Source organism: Bos indicus x Bos taurus, chromosome 1, assembly GCF_003369695.1.
Source record: "Bos indicus x Bos taurus breed Angus x Brahman F1 hybrid chromosome 1, Bos_hybrid_MaternalHap_v2.0, whole genome shotgun sequence".
Lineage (NCBI taxonomy): Eukaryota > Metazoa > Chordata > Mammalia > Artiodactyla > Bovidae > Bos > Bos indicus x Bos taurus.
Genome location: NC_040076.1, coordinates 106,499,688 through 106,521,923, shown reverse-complemented (window position 1 = coordinate 106,521,923; position 22,236 = coordinate 106,499,688). Strand labels below are relative to the sequence as shown.

At 38.5% G+C, this 22,236-nt stretch overlaps 2 protein-coding genes across 7 annotated transcripts in view; one reads left to right on the top strand and one right to left on the bottom strand.

The window, feature by feature from the left end:
* Positions 1-13,271, bottom strand: part of IFT80 (intraflagellar transport 80) — a 132,074-nt gene extending 118,803 nt beyond the window's left edge. Inside the window, exons 1-2 of one of the 4 annotated variants that reach the window (XM_027542417.1) lie at positions 12,881-12,989; positions 4,524-4,804 (exon numbers count right to left, since the gene is read on the bottom strand). The gene's annotated coding sequence lies outside the window, so the exon portion shown is untranslated. Of the gene's footprint in view, positions 1-4,523; positions 4,805-12,880 lie in introns of all 4 variants that reach the window. The other 3 variants (XM_027542408.1, XM_027542433.1, XM_027542425.1) reach the window with 3 other exon arrangements.
* SMC4 (structural maintenance of chromosomes 4) overlaps positions 13,185-22,236 on the top strand; it is a 33,959-nt gene continuing 24,907 nt past the window's right edge. Inside the window, exons 1-6 of one of the 3 annotated variants that reach the window (XM_027542384.1) lie at positions 13,185-13,274; positions 13,378-13,477; positions 14,589-14,732; positions 15,561-15,739; positions 16,193-16,384; positions 17,856-18,032. In XM_027542384.1, the coding sequence (XP_027398185.1) occupies positions 14,594-14,732; positions 15,561-15,739; positions 16,193-16,384; positions 17,856-18,032 (687 nt within the window). In that variant the 5' untranslated portion in view covers positions 13,185-13,274; positions 13,378-13,477; positions 14,589-14,593. Of the gene's footprint in view, positions 13,275-13,369; positions 13,483-14,588; positions 14,733-15,560; positions 15,740-16,192; positions 16,385-17,855; positions 18,033-22,236 lie in introns of those variants that run through there. The other 2 variants (XM_027542391.1, XM_027542400.1) reach the window with 2 other exon arrangements.

Sequence of the window (22,236 nt, the reverse complement as noted above, 5' to 3'; positions counted from 1 at the left end):
ATCCCATATAGATAGTAAAGACAGAATGTTTTTCATGAGAAAGTAATTTGCAACTGTTCAGAAATATAGTGCCAAGGAATCAGAGAAAGAGGAGGGTGGCATCCTAACACTGGGAAGATTCTCTTTTGCTCAGAAAACACTTCTTTGTACATCCTATTGAGCAAAGATCATGTGCATGAAGCATATGTGCATTCTGATGTGAGAATGAATAGAGGAATAAGTGAATAGCTATGGTTTTTCCTGTAGTCATGTATGAATGTGAGAGATGGACCATAAAGAACGCTGAGTGCCAAAGAACTGATGCTTTTGAACTGTGGTGTTAGAGAAGACTCTTGAGAGTCCCTTGGATTGCAAGGAGATCAAACCAGTCAATCCTAAAGGAAATCAATCCTGAATATTCACAGGACGGACTGGTACTGAAGCTCCAATACTCTGGCCACCTGATGTGAAGAGCTGATCTCATTGGGAAAGACTTTGACTCTGAGACTGAAGGCAAAAGGACAAGCGGGCAGCAGAGGATGAGATGGTAAGATAGCATCACCGACTCAATGGACATGAATTTGAGTAAACTCAGGGAGATAGTGGACAGGGAAGTAAGGTATGCTGCAGTCCATGGGAGCCGCAAGAGTAGGACACAACTTAGCTAATGAACAACAACAACAAATTAGAGCACAGCCAATTCAGGGAAGTACAAAGCTGCCTGAGGGGTGCAGTGGGGTGTCTTTAGCTGTCCAAAGGGATTGATGACCAAGGATCTGACTAGTCAGTGGTAAGTGGCATGGGAGGGGAAATAACAGAAAATCTCTAGAGTATCAAATAATCTATTTTGCAACATTATACAGGAAGCAGACAGGAGCAACTATGCTTCTGCTACTAAAAATCATTTATAATTGTCTTTGATCTAGCATGAGTCAACATTCGTGGGGCTAAAGAGGAAAAACTGTCCCCAGGAAATCCTGATCATCAAACTACCAAAACGTACTCCAAATGTGGCCACTTCTCAGTACGTCTAACATAAGTCTAAGCCATCATCATCCTCAAGTACTGTCACAGCTCCAAAACTAATTTTCCTGCTCCTACATTTATCCTTCAAGTTCTGCTAAATACAGTAGCTAGTAATGCTGCTAAAGCTAAGTCAGATCATAAGGCCAGTATGGCCAATACAGAGTGAGTGAAGAGGATGGCAATAAACTGGGGAAGAAGAGGGAGGGACACAGATCACATAAAGGTTGGAAAACCACAATAAAAGTTTCTCTTTTTTCTTCTGAATAAACAGAGAAGCCAGTGAAATGATGTTATCTGATATACAGTTTTAAAATATCACTATGGATGACACTACAGATGGTATAACAAGAAAAAAAAAAGCAAAAATGAACAAGACTGGAAGCAAAGAGGTCAGTTAGGATTTCAATAACCCAGGAGAGAACGAAAAGTGGATTGAAGAGGAAGGCAGTAGGGGTACAAATGATATGAATGAGTCATATTCTGAATATATTTTGAAATAAAATTATACAGGATTTGTTGATGAATTTTGTTTAAGAGAAAGAGGAACCAAAATGACTCAAGTTTCAACAGGCACAATGGAGTTGCCATTTCCTGAAATGAAAAAGACTAATGGAAAGTTATGACCAACCTAGACAGCATATTAAAAAGCAGAGACATGACTTTGCCAACAAAGGTCCCTCTAGTCAAGGCTATGGTTTTTCCAGTAGTCATGTATGGATGTGAGAGTTGGACTATAAAGAAAGCTGAGCTCAGAAGAAATGATGCCTTTGAACTGTGGTGTTGGAGAAGACTCTTGAGAGTCCCTTGGACTGCAAGGAGATCCAACCAGTCCATCCTAAAGGAGATTAGTCCTGGGTGTTCATTGGAAGGACTGATGTCTAAGGTTAAACTCCAATATTTTGGCCACCTTATGCGAAGAGCTGACTCATTTGAAAAGACCCTGATGTTGGGAAAGACTGAAGGCAGGAGAAGAGGATGACAGAGGATGAGATGGTTAGATGGCATCACTGACTCATCACTGACCCACTGACATGAGTTTGGGTAGACTCCAGGAGTCAGTGATGGACAGGGAGGCCTGGCATGCTGCGGTTCATGGGGTCCCAAAGAGTCCGACACAACTGAGTGACTGAACTGAACTGAATGGAGGAACAGGTTGGAAGGGATATAAAATTTCTGTTTTGGGTTGGCTAACTTTAAGGTGACTTTAGATATCTGAATGACGAATTCAAGGAGAAATTAGATATACAAGTCTGGAGTTAAGAGAGAGGGCACAGCTGGAGATATCATTGAGACCTCAGTTTGAGGGTTATCAGCACAAAGGTTACATTCAAAGCCATGGGATGGGACTACCCAGCAGAACTTGAACAGGTGGTAGCTTCAACAGCCTAGAAGTCCTACTGAAGTCTGAAGAACTGTCAGCATTAAGATTCTAGAGGAAGTAAGCTAGAGAAAAACAAGTGGAGACAGACAATAAGATACTTAAAACAGATTTTGGGAAAGTATAGATATTGTTAATGATGAGGTAGGTAAAGACTGTCAAAGTGGGTGGCCAAGGTCTTGATTTGGGGATGTTAAATCACTGCAAATAATGACAAGAATAGTGGTGGAGATAGACACAGTACCCAGATGCTAAAATACTATTCATTGAATGAAGAAAAAACAGCAAAGAGATCTGTAGATGTTTGCAAAAAGGCAAAGAAGAGTATGGTTTGATCTCGTAAGACTTGTCTCAAAGGGACAAGAGGAAAGAGAAACACAATCAATTGTGCAGAACCCTAAGGAGAAACAAGGTCCTTTGACACATGGAGGTTTGAAATGCAAAACTGCCTCCATCTGAAACAGCCAAGAGGAAAGTAGTTTCCTTAGGAAACAACCAGATTTAAATTAGACTAAGAAGTTAAAAGACAAAACTATAACGTTTACTCCAAAACACTGAGAACATAGATTTGGTCAGTGACATACTGTGAGTTCCAAAAGGTAGAGTGGTAGGATTTAGATGGGGAAGAGCTAAGTTTAGGACAGATGGTGGGAAATGGAAAAAAAGAGCCAGCTGTCCTTCTTCATTCTTCCCTGCCTCTGTGGTAGAAGAATCTAAATTTTTGCTGCATTCCTAGCCATACAAAATAAAGATTATGTTTTCTTAACTGCCCTCAAAACTGGGTGGAGCCACATAGGACATCAACAGTTCTTAAACCCAATGGGGATATTACAAAATCATCAACCTCATGGCCCAATCTGGGATTTATATCTTGTGGTGGGGGCAACAGATTAACACTACCCAACAGTAATGGTTACCCACAGTGACAATATGAAAAATGAATGAATTACCTCTTATAAAAGCAATATAAATCAATATAATTGGCAAATAAAAACTTGGAAAATAATAACATGCTCCCTGCCATGCATCAAGACATATATAATGCAGCAATAAAACAGAAGGAACCAAGATTCCTGACCTTATAGCGAGTCCTACCAGTCCTATCTAAACTTTAAGTGATAGAAAATAAAGTTTTATCATGTTTAAGTTAGTGTCATCAATAGTTAAACTTAATAGTGAACTAATGCAGGGGATTAATAGTCTTGAATGTGGAAACTGAGGTAAACAGGGATGTAATGAATGATCAAATAGTCCCCATGGTCGAATAAAGGAAAGCGGATAATCAGTTTAAATTGCCTTCTTCCTGGAATGGTTTTCTTAGGAGGTTTGTGGTGCTGAGGAAAAGTTCCGTAAGAGAGAAAAGGGAAGTCTTGCTAGAAGCACATGTAACTCTGCCCGAATTTCCAGCTCTAAGACTACAGGCTTCAACATTAACTCTTCTTTCTCCAGAGTCCTAATAGACACATGATTTCTCTGACCTCATCTCCTGTTTCCTCTCTTTTCACTCAAACTGCTCCAGTCACACTAGCCTCTATGTTTTTCTTCTTACATACCATGTAAGAAGTCTGTTTTGGGGCAAAGGAGAAGAAACCAGTGGACAGGGATCAATTGGCAATACAACAGAAACAGAAGATAACTAAGACAGCATGGTCCCAAGAAGTCATCTGATCAAGGACACTGATAATGGAGCACTTCCATTTGTAGACTGACAGTTCACAAAAACATAAATAAGGATGGTCAGTGGGCAATCAAAAACATGAAACAAGGCACAGCCTTAATTTTAATTAAAGAAATGAAAATGAAAAAAACTGGATGCCATTTCCTGTTGTCAAAGTGACCAAATACAAAACACCCAGAACTCAGCACTGACATACAGAAACATAGTCACATACATTAGTGAAGAACAGAAATTGGTAATAATGGTTATTGATTATTTTTTTGCCCCACCCCTCAACACTTTTGATTTCCTTCTCCAGCTCTGGGGAATCTCCTACCTTACAAATAAAAAATTATTTCCTCTGTAGCCATCCTTATAGCTAGGACACAGGCAAATCACCTAGGTTTTGCCAATCTAACACATCTATGCCATATTTTGAGTTAGAAGATACTGATTTGAAGTAGGTATATAAAAGGAATTTACCCTGAGAAGAATTTCTAGTCATAGGATTTTGTCATGTATCAGTACATGGATGGAGGAGCCTGGAAGACTGCATGCAGTCCATGGGGTCGCTGAGGGTCGGACACGACTGAGCAACTTCACTTTCACTTTTCACTTTCATGCATTGGAGAAGGAAATGGCAACCCACTCCAGTGTTCTTGCCTGGAGAATCCCAGGGACGGGGGAGCCTGGTGGGCTGCCGTCTATGGGGTCGCACAGAGTCAGACACGACTGAATCGACTTAGCAGAAGCAGCAGCAGTACCTGTAAATGTATACCAAGAGACATATACAAACTGTACAAGCTTGTTTATTACAGAATTCTATATAGTACTATCAAAACCCAGAAATTTAAATATTCATCAGAGATTATACACTCATATTCCAGATACATGTGTTTTTAATGTGGAATAGAATTAAGAATTAATGTTAAGAATTAGACTTAATATTATGCTAAATGAAAGCAGTCATAAAAGGGCAGATACTATGTAACTCCCCTTATATGAAATACCTAAAGTAGTCAAATACAGAGATACAAAAAGTAGAATGGTGATTACCTGGCAGGAAGGGGAAATGAGGATAGAGATTCAGTTCTGCAAGAGGAAAAGAGTCCTGTGGATGGATGGAGGTGAAAGTAGTACAACAATATGAATGTATATAATGCCACTGAATGGTACACTTTTAAAAGGCAAGATAGTTTACAAAAAAAAAAAGAAAGAAAATTAGATTTAAGAAAGAAAACTAAAAGGTAAAAGCACTAAGAAAATGAGAAAAATTTTAGGAGGGAAAGAGAGAAGGTATGACTTGTCAACAAGAATATACATATAGATAAAACATAGCAGAGAGCCTCAGAAGTGAATAAGAATATGAAGGACAGATAACAAATGCAAGCATTAGATCACAACTTTGTTTCCAACAGGTTCTGTTTGGGTCATTTGCACACTAGCTAACCCATGGGTATTGATACTAACAGTTGAAATTAATGGTTTTGCTGACGATTACCCAAGGCTCTGTTTTTAAAAGTACAATTCTTATCAACAGTTTTCTAAATTGATACCTCTGATTAGACTCTTAAGTCTCTTTTCCAGTAAAGACAGGAGTGAAAGAGAAGCAGATCTTTACTCAGATTGGTTCCATCATAGAACCACATGTAGACTAGAGCTGGGATCTCTTATATAACAGGGAAGGCAGAGGAAGATGAACCATTTCCAGGGACCGATTCAAACACCTAATAAACAATGGGAACAGGCTTGGCAGTATAGTTCAATTACTAAAGACCTCCAACCCCCACCCTATTCCAACTCTTGTATGTATTTGAAGTGTATGTATTGGGGCTTCCCAGGTATGTATAAGGAGTGGTATACACATTTCCTTGCAATTCTAGCTCTAAGTAGAGCTAGCTATACTTTAATCTTATTCATATTGGTTATATTTATAATCCAGGATGGCCGAATAACTTTGAACCAATAAACCATGTGACTCACAAAATTAAAAATAAGCAGTCATCTTTAATTCATCCTTTTAATTCAACTAGCTGAGAAAAAATCACATTCAACTGACAAACTAGAATGCTGTACAGCTATTTAAAAAATGAGATGAATCTATATGTATTGATACAAAAAGATGTCTATAATATCTTAAATTACAAAAATAAACTATACAGCAGTATTATGTAACTCAATCTCTTTTGTGATAAAAAAAAAATACGAGGGGAGGAGATATATACTCAAGTTAGTCGATACTAAAATGTTTTTCTCAAAAGATGTGCAAGACACTTAATGGAGGCTTTGTAAGGGTAGAGACACTAGTGAGAAAAGGGAAGCTTTTAATCCTCATTTCATACTATTCTATACTGTTTGAAGTTATCAAGTTCATAATATTTTATCCATACATTTATAGTTTTAACATAGGAATATCTGAATGATATGTTCATGGCTTAGTTTTGCTTTTTTCTTTAAGCATTTCTGCATTAAAAAAAAATAAATGTTATTTTACATAAGATTCACTATTCCCATTCTCTTTGCAATTTCTACTGCATTTGACACACTTCTTACTGAAACCTTCACTCCGTGATCTTCCAAACACTGTACTTTGTTTTTTTCTATATACAAAATGAGGCTAATAATACCTACATCACAGGTTGGTTATGATGTTAAATGAGATAGAGTAGACATGAGATTGGCGGGGGGGGGGGGGGGAAGATATCTTACAAATGTCCAGTAGATTGCCTGAAACATAGGAAGAACTTAATTATTTGCTATTTGTAGTGAAAACTGGTGTTTCATTCAGTTCAGTTCAGTCACTCAGTCGTGTCCGACTCTTTGCGACCCCCTGAATTGCAGCACGCCAGGCCTCCCTGTCCATCACCAACTCCCGGAGTTCACTCAGACTCAAGTCCATCGAGTCAGTGATGCCATCCAGCCATCTCATCCTCTGTCGTCCCCTTCTCCTCCTGCCCTCAATCCCTCCCAGCATCACAGTCTTTTCCAATGAGTCAACTCTTCGCATGAGGTGGCCAAAGTACTGCAGTTTCAGCTTTAGCATCATTCCTTCCAAAGAAATCCCAGGGCTGATCTCCTTCAGAATGGACTGGTTCGATCTCCTTGCAGTCCAAAGGACTCTCAAGAGTCTTCTCCAACACCACAGTTCAAAAGCATCAATTCTTCAGTGCTCAGCTTTCTTCACAGTCCAACTCTCACATCCACACATGACCACAGGAAAAACCATAGCCTTGACTAGGTGGACCTTTGTTGGCAAAGTAATGTCTCTGCTTTTCAATACGCTATCTAGGTTGGTCAAAACTTTCCTTCTAAGGAGTAAGCGCCTTTTAATTTCATGGCTGCAGTCCCCATCTGCACTGATTTTGGAGCCCAAAGAAATAAAGTCTGACACTGTTTCCACTGTTTCCCCATCTATTTGCCATGAAGTGATGGGACCAGATGCCATGATCTTCGTTTTCTGAATGCTGAGTTTTAAGCCAACTTTTTCACTCTCCTCTTTCACTTTCATCAAGCAGCTTTTTAGTTCCTCTTCACTTTCTGCAATAAGGGTGGTATCATCTGCATATCAGAGGTTATTGATATTTCTCCCGGCAATCTTGATTCCAGCTTGTGCTTCTTCCAGCCCAGTGTTTCTCATGATGTACTCTGCATGCATAAGTTAAATAAGCAGAGTGACAATATACAGCCTTGACGTACTCCTTTCCCTATTTGGAACCAGTCTGTTATTCCATGTCCAGTTCTAACTGTTGCTTCCTGACCTGCATACAAATTTCTCAAGAGGCATATCAGGTGGCCTGGTATTCCCATCTCTTTCAGAATTGTCCACAGTTGATTGTGATCCACACAGTCAAAGGCTTTGGCATAGTCAATAAAACAGAAATAGATGTTTTTCTGGAACTCTCTTGCTTTTTCCATGATCCAGTGGATGTTGGCAATTTGATCTCTGGTTCCTCTGCCTTTTCTAAAACCAGCTTGAACATCTGGAAGTTCACGGTTCACATATTGCTGAAGCCTGGCTTGGAGAATTTTGAGCATTACTTTACTAGCGTGTGAGATGAGTGCAATTGTACAGTAGTTTGAGCATTCTTTGGCATTGTCTTTCTTAGAGATTGGAATGAAAACTGACCTTTTCCAGTCCTGTGGCCACTGATGAGTTTCCCAAATTTGCTGGCATATTGAGTGCAGCACTTTCACAGCATCATCTTTTACGATTTGAAATAGCTCAACTGGAATTCCATCACTTCCACTAGTTTTGTTCATAGTGATGCTTTCTAAGGCCCACGTGACTTCACATTGCAGGATGTCTGGCTCTAGGTGAGTGATCACACCATTGTGATTATCTTGGTCGAGAAGATCTTTTTTGTACAGTTCTTCTGTGGATTCTTGCCATCTCTTCTTAATATCTTCTGCTTCTGTTAGGTCCATACCATTTCTGTCCTTTATTAAGCCCATCTTTGCATGCAATGTTCCCTTGGTATCTCTAATTTTCTTGAAGAGATCTCTAGTCTTTCCCATTCTGTTGTTTTCCTCTATTTCTTTGCACTGATTGCTGAAGAATGCTTTCTTATCTCTTCTTGCTATTCTTTGGAACTCTACATTCAGATATTTATCTTTCCTTTTCTCCTTTGCTTTTCACTTCTCTTCTTTTCACAGCTATTTGTAAGGCCTCCCCAGACAGCCATTTTGCTTTTTTGCATTTCTTTTCCTTGGGGATGGTCTTGATCCCTGTCTCCTGTACAATGTCACGAACCTCAGTCCATAGTTTATCAAGCACTCTATCAGATCTAGTCCCTTAAATCTATTTCTCACTTCCACTGTATAATCATAAGGGATTTGATTTAGGTCATACCAAAATGGTCTAGTGGTTTTCCCTACTTTCTTTAAGTCTGAATTTGGCAATAAGGAGTTCATGATCTGAGCCACAGTCAGCGCCTGGTCTTGTTTTTGTTGACTGTATAAAGCTTCTCCATCTTTGGCTGCAAAGAATATAATCAATCTGATTTCAGTGTTGACCATCTGTCCATGTGTAGAGTCTTTTCTTGTGTTGTTGGAAGAGGGTGTTTGCTATTACCAGTACATTTTCTTGGCAAAACTCTATTAGTCTTTGTCCTGCTTCATTCTGTATTCCAAGGCCAAACTTGCCTGTTACTCCACGTGTTTCTTGACTTCCTACTTTTGCATTCCAGTCCCCTATAATGAAAAGGACATCTTTTTTGGTGTTAGTTCTAAAAGGTCTTGTAAGTCTTCATAGAACCGTTCAACTTCAGCTTCTTCAGCATTACTGGTTGGGGCATAGACTTGGATTACTGTGATACTGAATGGTTTGCCTTGGAAACGAACACAGATCATTCTGTCGTTTTTAAGATTGCATCCAAGTACTGCATTTCGGACTCTTTTGTTGACCATGATGGCTACTCCATTTCTTCTGAGGGATTCCTGCCCACAGGAGTAGATATAATGGTCATCTGAGTTAAATTCACCCATTTCAGTCCATTTTAGTTTGCTGATTCCTAGAATGTCGACACTCGCTCTTGCCATCTCTTGTTTGACCACTTCCAACTTGCCTTGATTCATGGACCTGACATTCCAGGCTCCTATGCAATATTGCTCTTTACAGCATTAGACCTTGCTTCTATCACCAGTCACATCCACAACTGGGTACTGTTTTTGCTTTGGCTCCATCCCTTCATTCTTTCTGGAGTTATTTCTCCACTGATCTCCAGTAGCGTATTGGACACCTACTGACCTGGGGAGTTCCTCTTTCAGTATTCTATCATTTTGCCTTTTCATACTGTTCATGGGGTTCTCAAGGCAAGAATACTGAAGTGGTTTGCCATTCCCTTCTCCAGTGGATCACATTCTGTCAGACTCTCCACCATGACCCGCCCGTCTTGGGTGGCCCCACGGGCATGGCTTAGTTTCATTTAGTTAGAAAGGGTGTTTCATCACCCTTCATATATTCACTCTGTTCTGAGCTACAAAGAATTTCTTCTTGGAATACCACTTACTCCCTCTTAGCCCATATGGCTTAAGTGGAGTCAGCATGAGACCTAGGCTTAAGTCAATTAGAGCTTTCCGAAGGAAACTTTTATTCAAGTAAAAGATAGGGAAGAAAAACTCTCTTTAACTTTCCAGGTCTTCAAGTTTAGATTCAAGGCAAGAGTTACTATAACTATCTTACCACACCAAGGGGAGAGCATGGTGGTGTTAGAGGCCACTATGTGAGGTCTGAGAATAATGCCAAGACATGGGAACATAAAGCAGAGCAAAGAAACACAGTCCTAGTTCTTTCTTTGAATATGGAATCCAGTTATACTCACCTAACTTCTTGCTTACGGAAGCTATTTTTTTTCCTCAAGACAATTTGGATTTGGTCTTCTGTCACATATTATTATATGATGACAAAATTTAACTATGCACTTAAAAGAACTGCAGATGTTAATTTTAATTCTATTCCAATTTTTCCCCTTGAACTTATTTATTCCCATGGGGTACAACTTTTTAAAATACAAAAAGTAGGGTTCTCTTCTCGAACTGCCTGAAATTATAGATAATGGCTGTTAGTAGATGATTTTGGACCAGAAAGATGAGACTTGGTTATACTTTCCAAGGTGGTTTTAACTTGAGTCCATCCCAACAGAACCAGCTCCTTTTTATGCAAAGTACTAGTAAGGATCAATCAAGAGGGAGTAAGTCTACCTCTCATGACCCTAATCTCTTCTCAGATCACTTCTTCACTTATTCTGAGTGTCCTACTTTCACTCTAGATTTGTCTCCACTATAGCTGTTGGTTATCAATGTCTGTTCTACATTATCAATCTGAGTTAAGCCTGTTTAAAAAGTATTTATTCTGTTTAAAAAGTATTTATGGTTAGGTTCAACTAAATCTAAAGCTATTGGTCACTTTATTGACTTTCTGAAATTACATTTCTGATCAGTCACTAAGACCAAACATTATTTACAACAACCATCAAAGGTAGTAAAACTAAGATTTATTTCTGACTTATCTTTCTTATCCCCTCATCACTAATCCAGAGATTCACAAAGAATACTATCTAACTTTAAGAACTCAGACTATTAACTGTTAAATGTGTCCAGATTTTTACCATTCTACTGCATAGGCACCTCTTACCTCCTACATGGAAAAGTGGACAGTAACAATCTAAGCCGTGCTTGATCTCAGTCTCTTTCTCTTTTCACACATCCCACATAACTGTTAACTTTTTTTAACCAAGTCACTCCATAGCTCAAAATTTTTCTAATATTTTGAAGATTTATCAATCTAATATCCTTGACCTGGTTTTCAAGACTCTTCACAAACTAACCTTCTTCTAACTTGACATCCCATTATTCAACCTTAGCACATACCCTAACAAGGTCTATGTTATAAACACAGCAATATCAAATGCATGCAGTGTGTATGTTAGATGAACAATCATAAACAATCCTATGCGGTAGGTATTATATGCTGGTTTCATAATAAACAGAGTTTGACAAACTGAGTACGTTGTCTAAGTAGGTAGCTTTAAAAAAATGATGAGACTTGGGATTCTGTTATCTGTTACATCCTTCTCCTACATGGTGCTCTGTCTCCCATATACATTACTCAATTTGGTCTAGTCTTTGCTTTTTTTCAGGGTTAATATCTCTCCAACTTGGGTTTAGTAGTGTTTGACTTGAAAATCCAAAAGATTCCACATGATTTTAAACAGAACTGATGTACATGTTCTGGTACAGCTACCAACCAAATTTTTCATTGAGCTTTACTGTCTGTAGTTTGTCTTATGAAAATAATTTTTTTCAACTACAAATAAAAAAAGTGTATTACAATACTGAGTCAATGTTTATTCAAATCACTTTAGTCTCTCAACCTCACGGAATTCTTACACTTGAGGGGAGTGTCTTCCACACCTTCAACTCTTGAGAATCACTGAACCTTAACATGATGCTCCTCAGGGGAAGAATCATACTTTCTTACTTAGAATGACAATGTAAATTCACTCAATAAAGATTTATTGGGGCCTCAGTATGCCAAGTCCTAAGTATGCAAAAGTTAAAAGGGGGAATAAAAGAGGTTCCCAGTTCTCAGTCAAGTACTTAAGAGTCTCTGAATAAATGTTTGTTGGACGTATTCAGATCAATTAATGGTTAACAGTGCGATGGGATAGGACCAAGTTTAAGAATCTGATCAAAGTTCTGGAAAAACTAACTCCCCAGAAAAATTTACAAGCACACAGAATTCTGTACTCAATTCCGGGGGCGGGTGGGGGCTGTAGTGGAGAAGTAGTATGAACTTCTCTGAACCCCAATCACCTACTACCAGATCCACAAACTCTTAGTTAAAAATCCATTAACAAAACTAAATTATCTGGGAACAGGAATACTTGCTCAATAATCCTGATTATGCCCGAGAGTGCAGTGTATACAGAAGCTACTTAAGAAATATCTGCTGATCAATAATTTCCCCATAACCAGACGACACCAGCAAATCGTTTCTTCCATTACAGAGTCTTCCAGTCGAATGATTTTAAAAACTCAAAACCCCTTTTCACTAGTGACATTAATGACCTAATACCAATAACTCGAAATCATTATTTGCTATTCCCTACACGATCATTCACCAATCCAGATCTTCTCTCCTCCGTGCTGCCCCTCTGCTCCCTCCAAATTCAGGGCTTCCTCCTTCGCATCCCAAAAGCTAAGTCCAGAGCGCCCAGTGAGACGGGAAATAACCGATGCTCCACGCCGCACACACTGTCAAAGCAGGGAAGGTGAATCCAGTAAAGGCCACAACTTCCAAATCCTTTCCTCAACTCTCGCTTGGAAGTAAACAGACTTACCTTAAGTTCCAGGAAAGAGGGGTCGATCTTTCTCACAGAACTGAGACCAGTTACCAAGAAGCAGCGGACCGCCCTGTCACCATAGCGACTTCTCAGAGCTAAGCTGACTCCCTCTTCGCGCGATACTTCCCCTCAGAGCGTCACCCGAGCGGGCCTGAGACCCCGCCCCGCAGTGGCCACGCCCTCTTCTAAAGGGACGTTATTGGACGACTGATCCTTGACTTAAACCGTAGGGCGAATTCCACTTATCTTCTCAAAATTCGCAAGTTTAAAAAAAAATTTATAAGAGTGCTATTGCCGTAGGGCCACGGAAAACATTGTTTCGCTTTTTTCACCTAGTAGAAAACGTTCCCTGCAGCTCGGGTCCCGCCAGGAGTTCGCGCATGCGCGTAAGGTATCAGAAGATGGCGATAATCGCCGCATTTTTTTCAAATTAGTGGTTCCCAGAAAGCATTGCGCGCGTTTGTAACGAATTTCCGTTCGAGTTTGTATTTTAGGCGCCATTTTCGAGTGAAGGACCCGGAGCCGAAACACCGGTAGGAACCGGGGGGCCTATACAACCGTTTCCAGCCTCGGTCTGAGTGGACTATCCTGCAGGTAAAGTACGTCTTTTCCTGATCGGTTGTCACACTCTCACTTCCTGCCCGGTCCGCAGGCGCCTGGAAAGAGGCCTTGAGCTGGAGCAGCCGAAGTCTAGGCTGAGGCTGCCTCGGGGAGATTTCGCTCGCTGTCACCCCTCCCCCCTCAGTCGCTCCCCGGCGGTCGAAGCTCCCGCGCGCTTCTCCCGGGCGCCACTTCTCTGAGCTACTTAAGCGTCGATGGTGGGATTGGGGCCGCGGGGCTGGGGGCCCTCTCAGCCCTCGCGGACCTTTTCTTAGAAATCTTGGTCGGACTACGGCGTCGCCCCCTGTCCCGGCCCGCTGCCCGTTTCTCTTCTCCCGAGGGACTAACCACTAGCTCTGAGCCCTTACTGGTGGCCTTTCGTAGTTTATTGTCCAGCGGGATTCGCCGCGGACCTCAGGGACAAACCCCTGCCACCCCAAGGTGATGGAAGCGGAGTTGGCGCTGCCGGCTTCCGATTTGAAAATCGCGAGCGGTCGACCCCAGCCGCCGGTCCCCGGCCGGCGAGTAGAAGGAGACCTCAAAGCCCCCGAGCCGCCAGCCGAGCCAAGGGCTATGGCGGGGAGAGGAATGTGGGCGGCGAACCGCCTCTTCGTTCCCGACTGCTCTGCCAAGAGTTGAGAACCCCTCAAACCTAAAGCTAGTACGGACTCGGAGACAAGAATCTGTGCGCTTTGATCCCCAGCCCCGAGAGTGTGGGAATGTCCGTAAATGTCGGCGTGCGGGATATAACTTCGTTTAGAAATGACGTTACAGTCTTCTCACACATTTACACTGTGGGCGGAGGAGGGGGACATTAAAAAAATAAAAAGAACCTAAGCAGTTGCTCTCTTTGCTGGCTCCGCAAAGCACGTCTAGGAACTTGCTTAGAACTTGAGAGAGCGAATCCCGCCTTCCTGGCACTTGAGTTTTTTGTGCCTTCTTTCCCGAGAACTCGCTGGCGTTGCGCGGGGTTTTTAAACGGAGCCCTAGAAAACGGGTGGACAAAGTTTTACCCGAGTGGGACGGGTGGCGGGCCGGCGGGGAACTTGACGGCGCGGCCGGCCGCCCGCGGGCTGACTTGCTCCCGGCTTTCCCTCGGCTCCAGCGACCATGCCCCGTAAAGGCACCCAGCCCTCCACTGCCCATCGCAGAGAGGAAGGGCCGCCGCGGTCCCCGGACGGCACCAGCAGCGACGCGGAGCCGGATCCGCCGCCCGGCCGCGCGAGGAGCCAGGCGCTGGCCACCGCAGGTGAGTAGCCCTTCGCGACGCCGAGGGCAAGCGCGTGGAGACCTGGCACCCAACCCGGGACGGTTGGTATTCCAGGGCGCGGACGAAAAGGGCTGCGGGGTTGACACCCGAAGGTCAAGAAAGCGATTTTCACAGATTCGACTGTGAAATTTCGGTTAACGGTGCTGGAGGGATGGGGGCTAGTAAATAGCTAAAATTCTGAACTTCTGTTCATTGTCTTATGTTTCCGCGGAAATCGACACGGTCAGCCAGAGTGGACTTTTTTCAGTGTCAGCGTGACTATTTGTTAATATGATGAAAAGTTGCTTGATCGTACAACTTCACCTCGGTGATCTTAAATTGCAAAGAGAAGATAATTTGCACCTACGCCCGCACTCGCCGTGGGTTTTGTGAGTCCAGGAATTGAGTGACATGAAACCCCTGTAACTGTCACGGGAGCTCGCCAGTGTCCAAAGTTAGGGTTCCAGATGCTTAACAGATACTGAGAGTTGAATCTAGAGCTGTAGGATTTGACCACCTGTTTAGGCAAGGACTCAAGTGATTGTGGATTTTCCAGATTTGCATTACGATGTAGTGTATTGACTCCTAAAAGGTATATTTCTATAGAATTTTGTGACTGATGGCATCTCTTTCAAAAATTTTCTTTTGTCATAAGACAAAGCCTAAAGACTGTTATCCTTTGTGAATGTAAGATAATACTGTATTTGAGTGAAAAATAGAGATTCCTAGGTTTCATAAATGACGTCTCCAAAGATTAGCAGGCTAACAAATTGCACTGATGCAGGCTTCCCCTCTCCCCCTTTTTTTCCTTTCCTTTGACTGACTTAGAAACTCCAAGTGAGGAAATTGATAATAGAAGTTTAGAAGAGATTTTGAATAGCATCCCTCCTCCCCCACCTCCTGCAATGACCAATGAACCTGGAGCTCCTCGTCTTATGATAACTCATATTGTAAACCAGAACTTCAAATCTTACGCTGGGGAAAAAATTCTGGGACCTTTCCATAAGGTATTTGACCATTTTTAAATAGCTGTTGTAAGGTAATGCATCTTTATTACAAACTGTTTCAGTTTTGTAGTTATTGTATATCCTGATTGAGAAATACATGGTGTAGTTTCTATGCTTTTAACTACTGAAATTAGCTTTTGTTTATCTGATTATCTTTTGGTACCTTTCTTTATAAAGTTCTCCTCACTGAATAGAATTTGGGTTTTGTTTGAAAAGAATATTTTCTTTTTAACTGTAAGAATGAATTTTGTAAAAAGTCTGAGTCAAAATTAGAACATGATCTTATTTAAAGTGTTGAAACTTGTAACATACAAGACATGATCTATGAAAACTATCTTCTAGCTGCAAAAGCTTTTTAAATACTTGTAGTTTTGCTGCAAGTTAAATCATTTTAAATTGAAATCAGTAGTATAACCTTTTTAACTTTTTTTTTTTCCTGTTCTTTTTATGCAGCGATTTTCCTGTATTATTGGGCCAAATGGCAGTGGCAAATCCAATGTTATTGATTCTATGCTTTTTGTGTTTGGCTATCGAGCACAAAAAATAAGATCTAAAAAACTCTCAGTTCTAATACACAATTCTGATGAACATAAGGATATTCAGAGTTGCACTGTAGCTGTTCATTTTCAAAAGATAATTGATAAGGTAAGGGATTTTGTTTAGTTATTTGCATCTTCCAAGTAAGGAAGACAGAATTTCAGGGCATTACACATTTTATTATTTTGGGCTTAAATTAGCTTGTAAAAATTAGTATATGGTTAAAGCAGAACCAATATTGATTTCATTGCCTCCGTGATCATATTTTCTTTTTGAGGTGTGATGGTGGCTGTTAAACTTAAAATATTAAAATTTAGTTAGGGAAATGAATTATAAGTAGCTCATAATAATACCTTTTGAGCAGTTCTAGTATCTTGAGTGCCAATTTTGCATTCTTTTATTATAAATTTTGGATTTGTTTTTATAAAGTTACGTTTTCATTGCTTTCAGATAAGTTACCTAAACTTGAAAATGTAAGTTGACTAATTTTACCATCTTCGTTATTTCAATTCACGTTAAAGTTAGTAGGAATCTGTATGTGTGATATGAAAGAACTTTGCTTTCGTATCAGCTACCCTTTTAAAACAGCAGAAGGATAAGCTAACTTTTTTTTTTTTTTTTCTCTAAAAGGAGACAGACATAAAATGCCTATTTGGGTTATTTACATGGCTTTGTTGATACTGGGGTTTTTTCTCTTCTGTTTGGGAATTCCTAGTTCAAAACTGGCTGGAACCTAAAAATGTAGAAAACTAATTACATAACGAAATGAGGATGTGATTTGGCCTCTAAGTCTTGTTTTTAACTTTAATGTAAAGAGCTTTAAATAAATCTACGTGGTGGTATAAATTTTAATTTTGTTTCTTAGTGCTTTTCTGTTATACAGTTTGGGTTGGAAAATAGATAGCCAGTAAATCAGATTTGATTTTTTAGCTTATTAATTACACTTGATTTGTGTGAAGTTTAAAAGTCATGGTTTCAAAATGACGTAGTTTTTAAAGGAAAGCAAGTTTTAATGTTAAAGCAGATTTGCCCTTCATTTCTTTTTGTTTGATTAAAAAACAGGGGAATATAGTTGTCAGTTCTTTGCAGTTCTTTTTACCTTTAATTGATGGCTTATTTTTCACCACCACCACCCCCCAAAAATTAATCTGTATCACCGCACTACCATCCCCTCCCTTTTTCCTTGAATCATCCCTTGCAGCTTTTTTTAATGAACTAATGTACTCTATCAAGGTGGTTTAATATTTTGGGTGAGTTTGTTTTGGATACAGTGGGAATCTTGTTTCCCATCAGTTCTTTTCTCAGTTAAGTATGTTTTTAGGCTTGAAGATGTAGTTGGTTTGACTTTTTGGTTTTTGTGATCTGTGAGGAAGGAGTCCAAGAACTCCTTAGAAATAGAAAATTATTTCTATTCTTTGCTAAGATAATTAATTCTAAGAACTATTGTCAGCTTTTGTGCATATCCAGTTAAAGTTCTTAATCCATAGAATTGGTTTCAATATGAATTGAGTGAAATTTGAAGCAAACTTATGACTTAATACCAGCAATTGTTTTCTGGTTTTGTTTTTCCTCAAAACAGGAAGGGGATGATTATGAAGTCATTCCTAACAGTAACTTCTATGTATCCAGAACGGCCTACAGAGATAATACTTCTGTTTATCACGTAAGTGGGAAAAAGACTACATTTAAGGATGTTGGAATTCTTCTTCGAAGTCATGGAATTGACTTGGACCATAATAGATTTTTAATCTTACAGGTACGTTTATTAAGACATCAGAGGTTCTCTCTCTTTTTTCTTTTAGTAAAAGTGTAAAGAGGTTTTTCCCTATTGGATGAATCCTGTATTTTTGAGACCTTAAAGTACTGTAGCAGCACATCATGGTTTACATACTACAGTCAAGATGCGAATCATTATTTGCTGCTCTAGAAATTTAAGGAAATTCATTCAAAACTGTATTTTCATGATCATATGCTCATTTTGTTTGGATGGACTGACATACTTGTTCCGCTGTAGCAGCACGTAAATATTGGCGTAGTAAAATAAATATTAAACACCAATATTATTGTGCTGCTTTAGCGTGACAGGGACATAGCAACTATTTATCATTTCTGTTTGTATTTCTCTTTACGATAACATTTTAAATAAGATTTGTTATCTTTTAATAATAATTCTTTTACTTTTGTTCTTATTTGTAATCTCTACTAATATAATATACTCCAAAAGGGGGGCGGGGGGAGAAAACCACTCTGGATACTTGGTATTTGACAGACTTCTCTGATTTAATTTTTTATTTTTTTAAACACTTAGAATGGTCAATTAAAAGCTTATACAAGCTCTTTGTTTTGGTTCAAATGGCCTACTGAACCACTACTACTGGAAAATTAGAAAGTGATATTTCATTCTTAGGTATCATACTGTTAAAGTCTTTTTAAGGAGGTATAACATTAAGTACTTGGTGTTGATTTTTATAAGAAACTCTGTGCTTTATTTGAGTAAAGATATTTTCTACCAGATTTGCTTGGTAAGAAAATCCCTTATCTTCTCTAAGTTTTACCTTTCAAAAAAGTTTTTAGCATAAAAGCATGGCTTAAGAGGAAAACTATTGTGATGTAGAAATAGCTGCTGATATTCTTTAGTGTCCTGGACTACTGGTTTTAAACTGGATTTTGGTTTGAGAAACTTGTATTAGTGTGGCTGAGTGTTCCCAGTAAGAAACTTATAAAATGTTAGTCGCTATTTCCATTTTAGCCTATATTTTACAGTTTTTTTTTAAAATAAAAGTTATTTATATATAATGTATGTGGAAAGTAAATAAATATAATTCTGGGGTGACTTATGTTAGTATCTTGCTACCAGTTCATTTGTATACTTCTGTAACCCAAACTTAATTTAAAATGGATGTTGGGAAATCATTAGCAGATATATTTCTAAATGAGATTTGAATTTACATAAATGTGGGGTTAAAGCTGTGTGTGTTTTTTTAATCAAATTTAACTGTTCTGGGATTTGATTTGGTTAATTATGGATTAAAAAGTTACGCCCCATTAGAAAACTAAATTTGATAATGATACCATTTTGCAGGAACTTACTGTTGTGTTTATCTTATTATTTGCTGTATATTTACTATCACCCTAAAATAATCAAAGTTTTACACCTGTATGTAGACTCATCAAAATAGATTGCATTTTAACCCTTGTGAATTTTTTTCCTTGGTATAGCCTTTCTACATAATTCTGTGAATAAAGGGAATTAAATAAAGTAACATCCCAAAGAGATAAGAGGAGTTTTTAAATTGTAAATTTTATATTCAGTTTGTGCTTCTAAAGTGTCCGGGGTGCTTAAGCCCTTTATCCTCATAATCTCAACTTGTTTTTAATCATCTTAACAGTTACATTGTTAAAATCATTTTTAATATCAAGGTAAACTTTCCACATTAACAAATTGAATTCCATTTGATTAAATTTACAGATAAGACTCTTAGGAGCTCACCTGTTAGGAAGAAGAAACAGGGACTGGACTAGATAGAATTATTTTAAAATTTGAGGGAAAGTGGCAGTGGTTTCTATGGATTTTTATTTAGTTCCTTATCAAAATCTTAGATTCCTGCCCTAGAAATTTAAAGGATTTGAAGGTAAGTAAGAATACAATTTTTATTACCTTATCTCCCACTAAATAACATTTATCTTAAAAATTAACTAGTTTGGGAGACTGGGAGCTTGGGACCATGAGAATATCATCTTCTAAGACATAAGTGATTGCTTTGAATAAAATGTAGGCTCTTTGGCCAGTGGTAGTGATTAACAGACTAAGTGATAGAAATTCAGCTAAAGTGGAAACTTATTTTTTAGACTAAAAAGCACTGAAATTTAGAAGTCCATTAGGATAAATTTTTTATAGTATTTATAATGGTATAGTAGGTTCTTCAAGTAGGCATTTCTAGTATTTGAAATCATTTAAAATTTCATCGTTGGCTGTTTTAATGAGTTCCTAATGAGTGACTAAACTGAGATACTATAAATGATCCAAAGATGGTAGAAGTCTATTTCTTGTCCTTATACATGCTTTCTAAAAGTGTTAGATTATAATTGGCCGTTGTACTTTGTACATTTTTGTACATTTCCCTGTTTATACCTTGTTTGAGAGCTGTTTTCCCATTGTCATAATTCTTGGTGTGAACAAATTGAGTTTTTTTTAGCTGAAAGATTTCACAGTAGCTCATTTGTCACAGTTTTCAACTTCATATGCTTTTTGTCTTCATATTTTAAAATCTAAACTAAAATTTAAAAATAACTAAGATTTTTTTTTTCTTATTTAGTAATTTGGAGATTGGATTAACCAAGATCTGAGTTACCTGTTCATTTTTTCTTTCCAGTATACTTCTTCCCTGCTTGGCATTAACATATAAGCTTACTTGAATTCTGATCTTTTTTATCTGTAGAAATAAGACTGTGCTATATCAGAAGAAGTTGTTTTAGTTTTATCGGTAGTACTTCAGTTATCCAAAAGCGTCTTGTTCAACACCTCAACTATATGAAAGCTGTCCCTAAGCACCCAAAATAAATACCAAGCAGTCTACCTCCTAAAGCGTTGTCCTTTCTGTTTATGCACTTGTTTTACACAGATACTAACTTCAGTCATTAGTTTCTTAGCTTTTGTTAGTTCACAAATTAAAAATTTATTAGAATAGCATAAAAACAATAACTTAACAGTAAAGTAGAAAATGGAGAAAATAAAAATATAACCAAGGCAAAATTTCAACTAGTAAATCTGGACCATTAATTTTTATGCAAACACCCATATTTACCTTAAATCTTAAGGCCTTCCTTATTAGGAAAAGTTTTATTATATATGTACTATATTTGAGTTTTCTGTGATTCAGTGCTTGGTAAAATTTGGATTCTGTTTCAATAATGATAAAGCATAGTACCTATTTATTCCTCCTAGATTTTTAAGCTGTATTGTTCTAAATTAGATTATTGAGGCATGCTGTAAATGAGTCACAATATCTTGGTTTTCTGCCCAGTTCAATAAGTTAAGGTTTAGGTCTTGGATATTATAAATATCCTCTTGACATATGCATGCTATTTTTATGTTGCTTTTAAAAACCATAAATGGTATTTTCCACAGTTGCTTAATATCTCTGATATAGTGTAAATATAAATTAAAACATAGGAAGTTAGTAGTAAACAACAGTGAAGAAATGTGTTTAAAACCTTGTTTAGTTTACTTAAGTTATGGAAGTCAGAAATAACATTGAGGAGGACTATAAAACTTGTCGGCTTCAGATGCTAGCTTTATAGCAACTTGAAACTTGTTTGTTTGGGTTTTTGTCTGCCATATTACCACTGTTTGTGATTTGGAGCTTTCAAGGTGACTTTAAATTCAGGCTTTAAATTATTTCTAAAATGTATTGAGGTTATTGCTTTAAATTAAAACTACTTTGTAATTTCACGTGGGATAGGTACAAACGTACCTGAAATGAGTGGTCCTCTAAGGATAGACTGTCAGCCCTTAGATTATACATGAAATGACACAAATTGGAAAGATAAGGAAGAAAACAAATAGTAGTGGGTGGTAAGGCAGTCAGAGAACATCAAGGAACAGAACCACAAGAAAGGTCTCAGGTTGTCATTGAAATACCACAACAGTCCTAATAGTCACATGACAGGCAGAGGCCTAAATGTTCTAATGACCTGTTGATTCAGTAGTGTTAATTGATAATACCCATTTTTAATAGATCTCATATAACAAATGAAAACAGTGTTATATGGGACTTGAGATGGAAATGTTGATTCATAAATGTCCTTTTCTTTCACTTGAAAATGTTTTTTCTGCTGGGCAGCCTTGTTAGAATGAAAAGAAATCAGAGCTATATATCTTTCATTTTAACTGGAAAGGGAGGAACAAGTGACCAAAAACAAGCAACCACTATGCTTTGTTTGAAGCTAGGCAGTCTCCT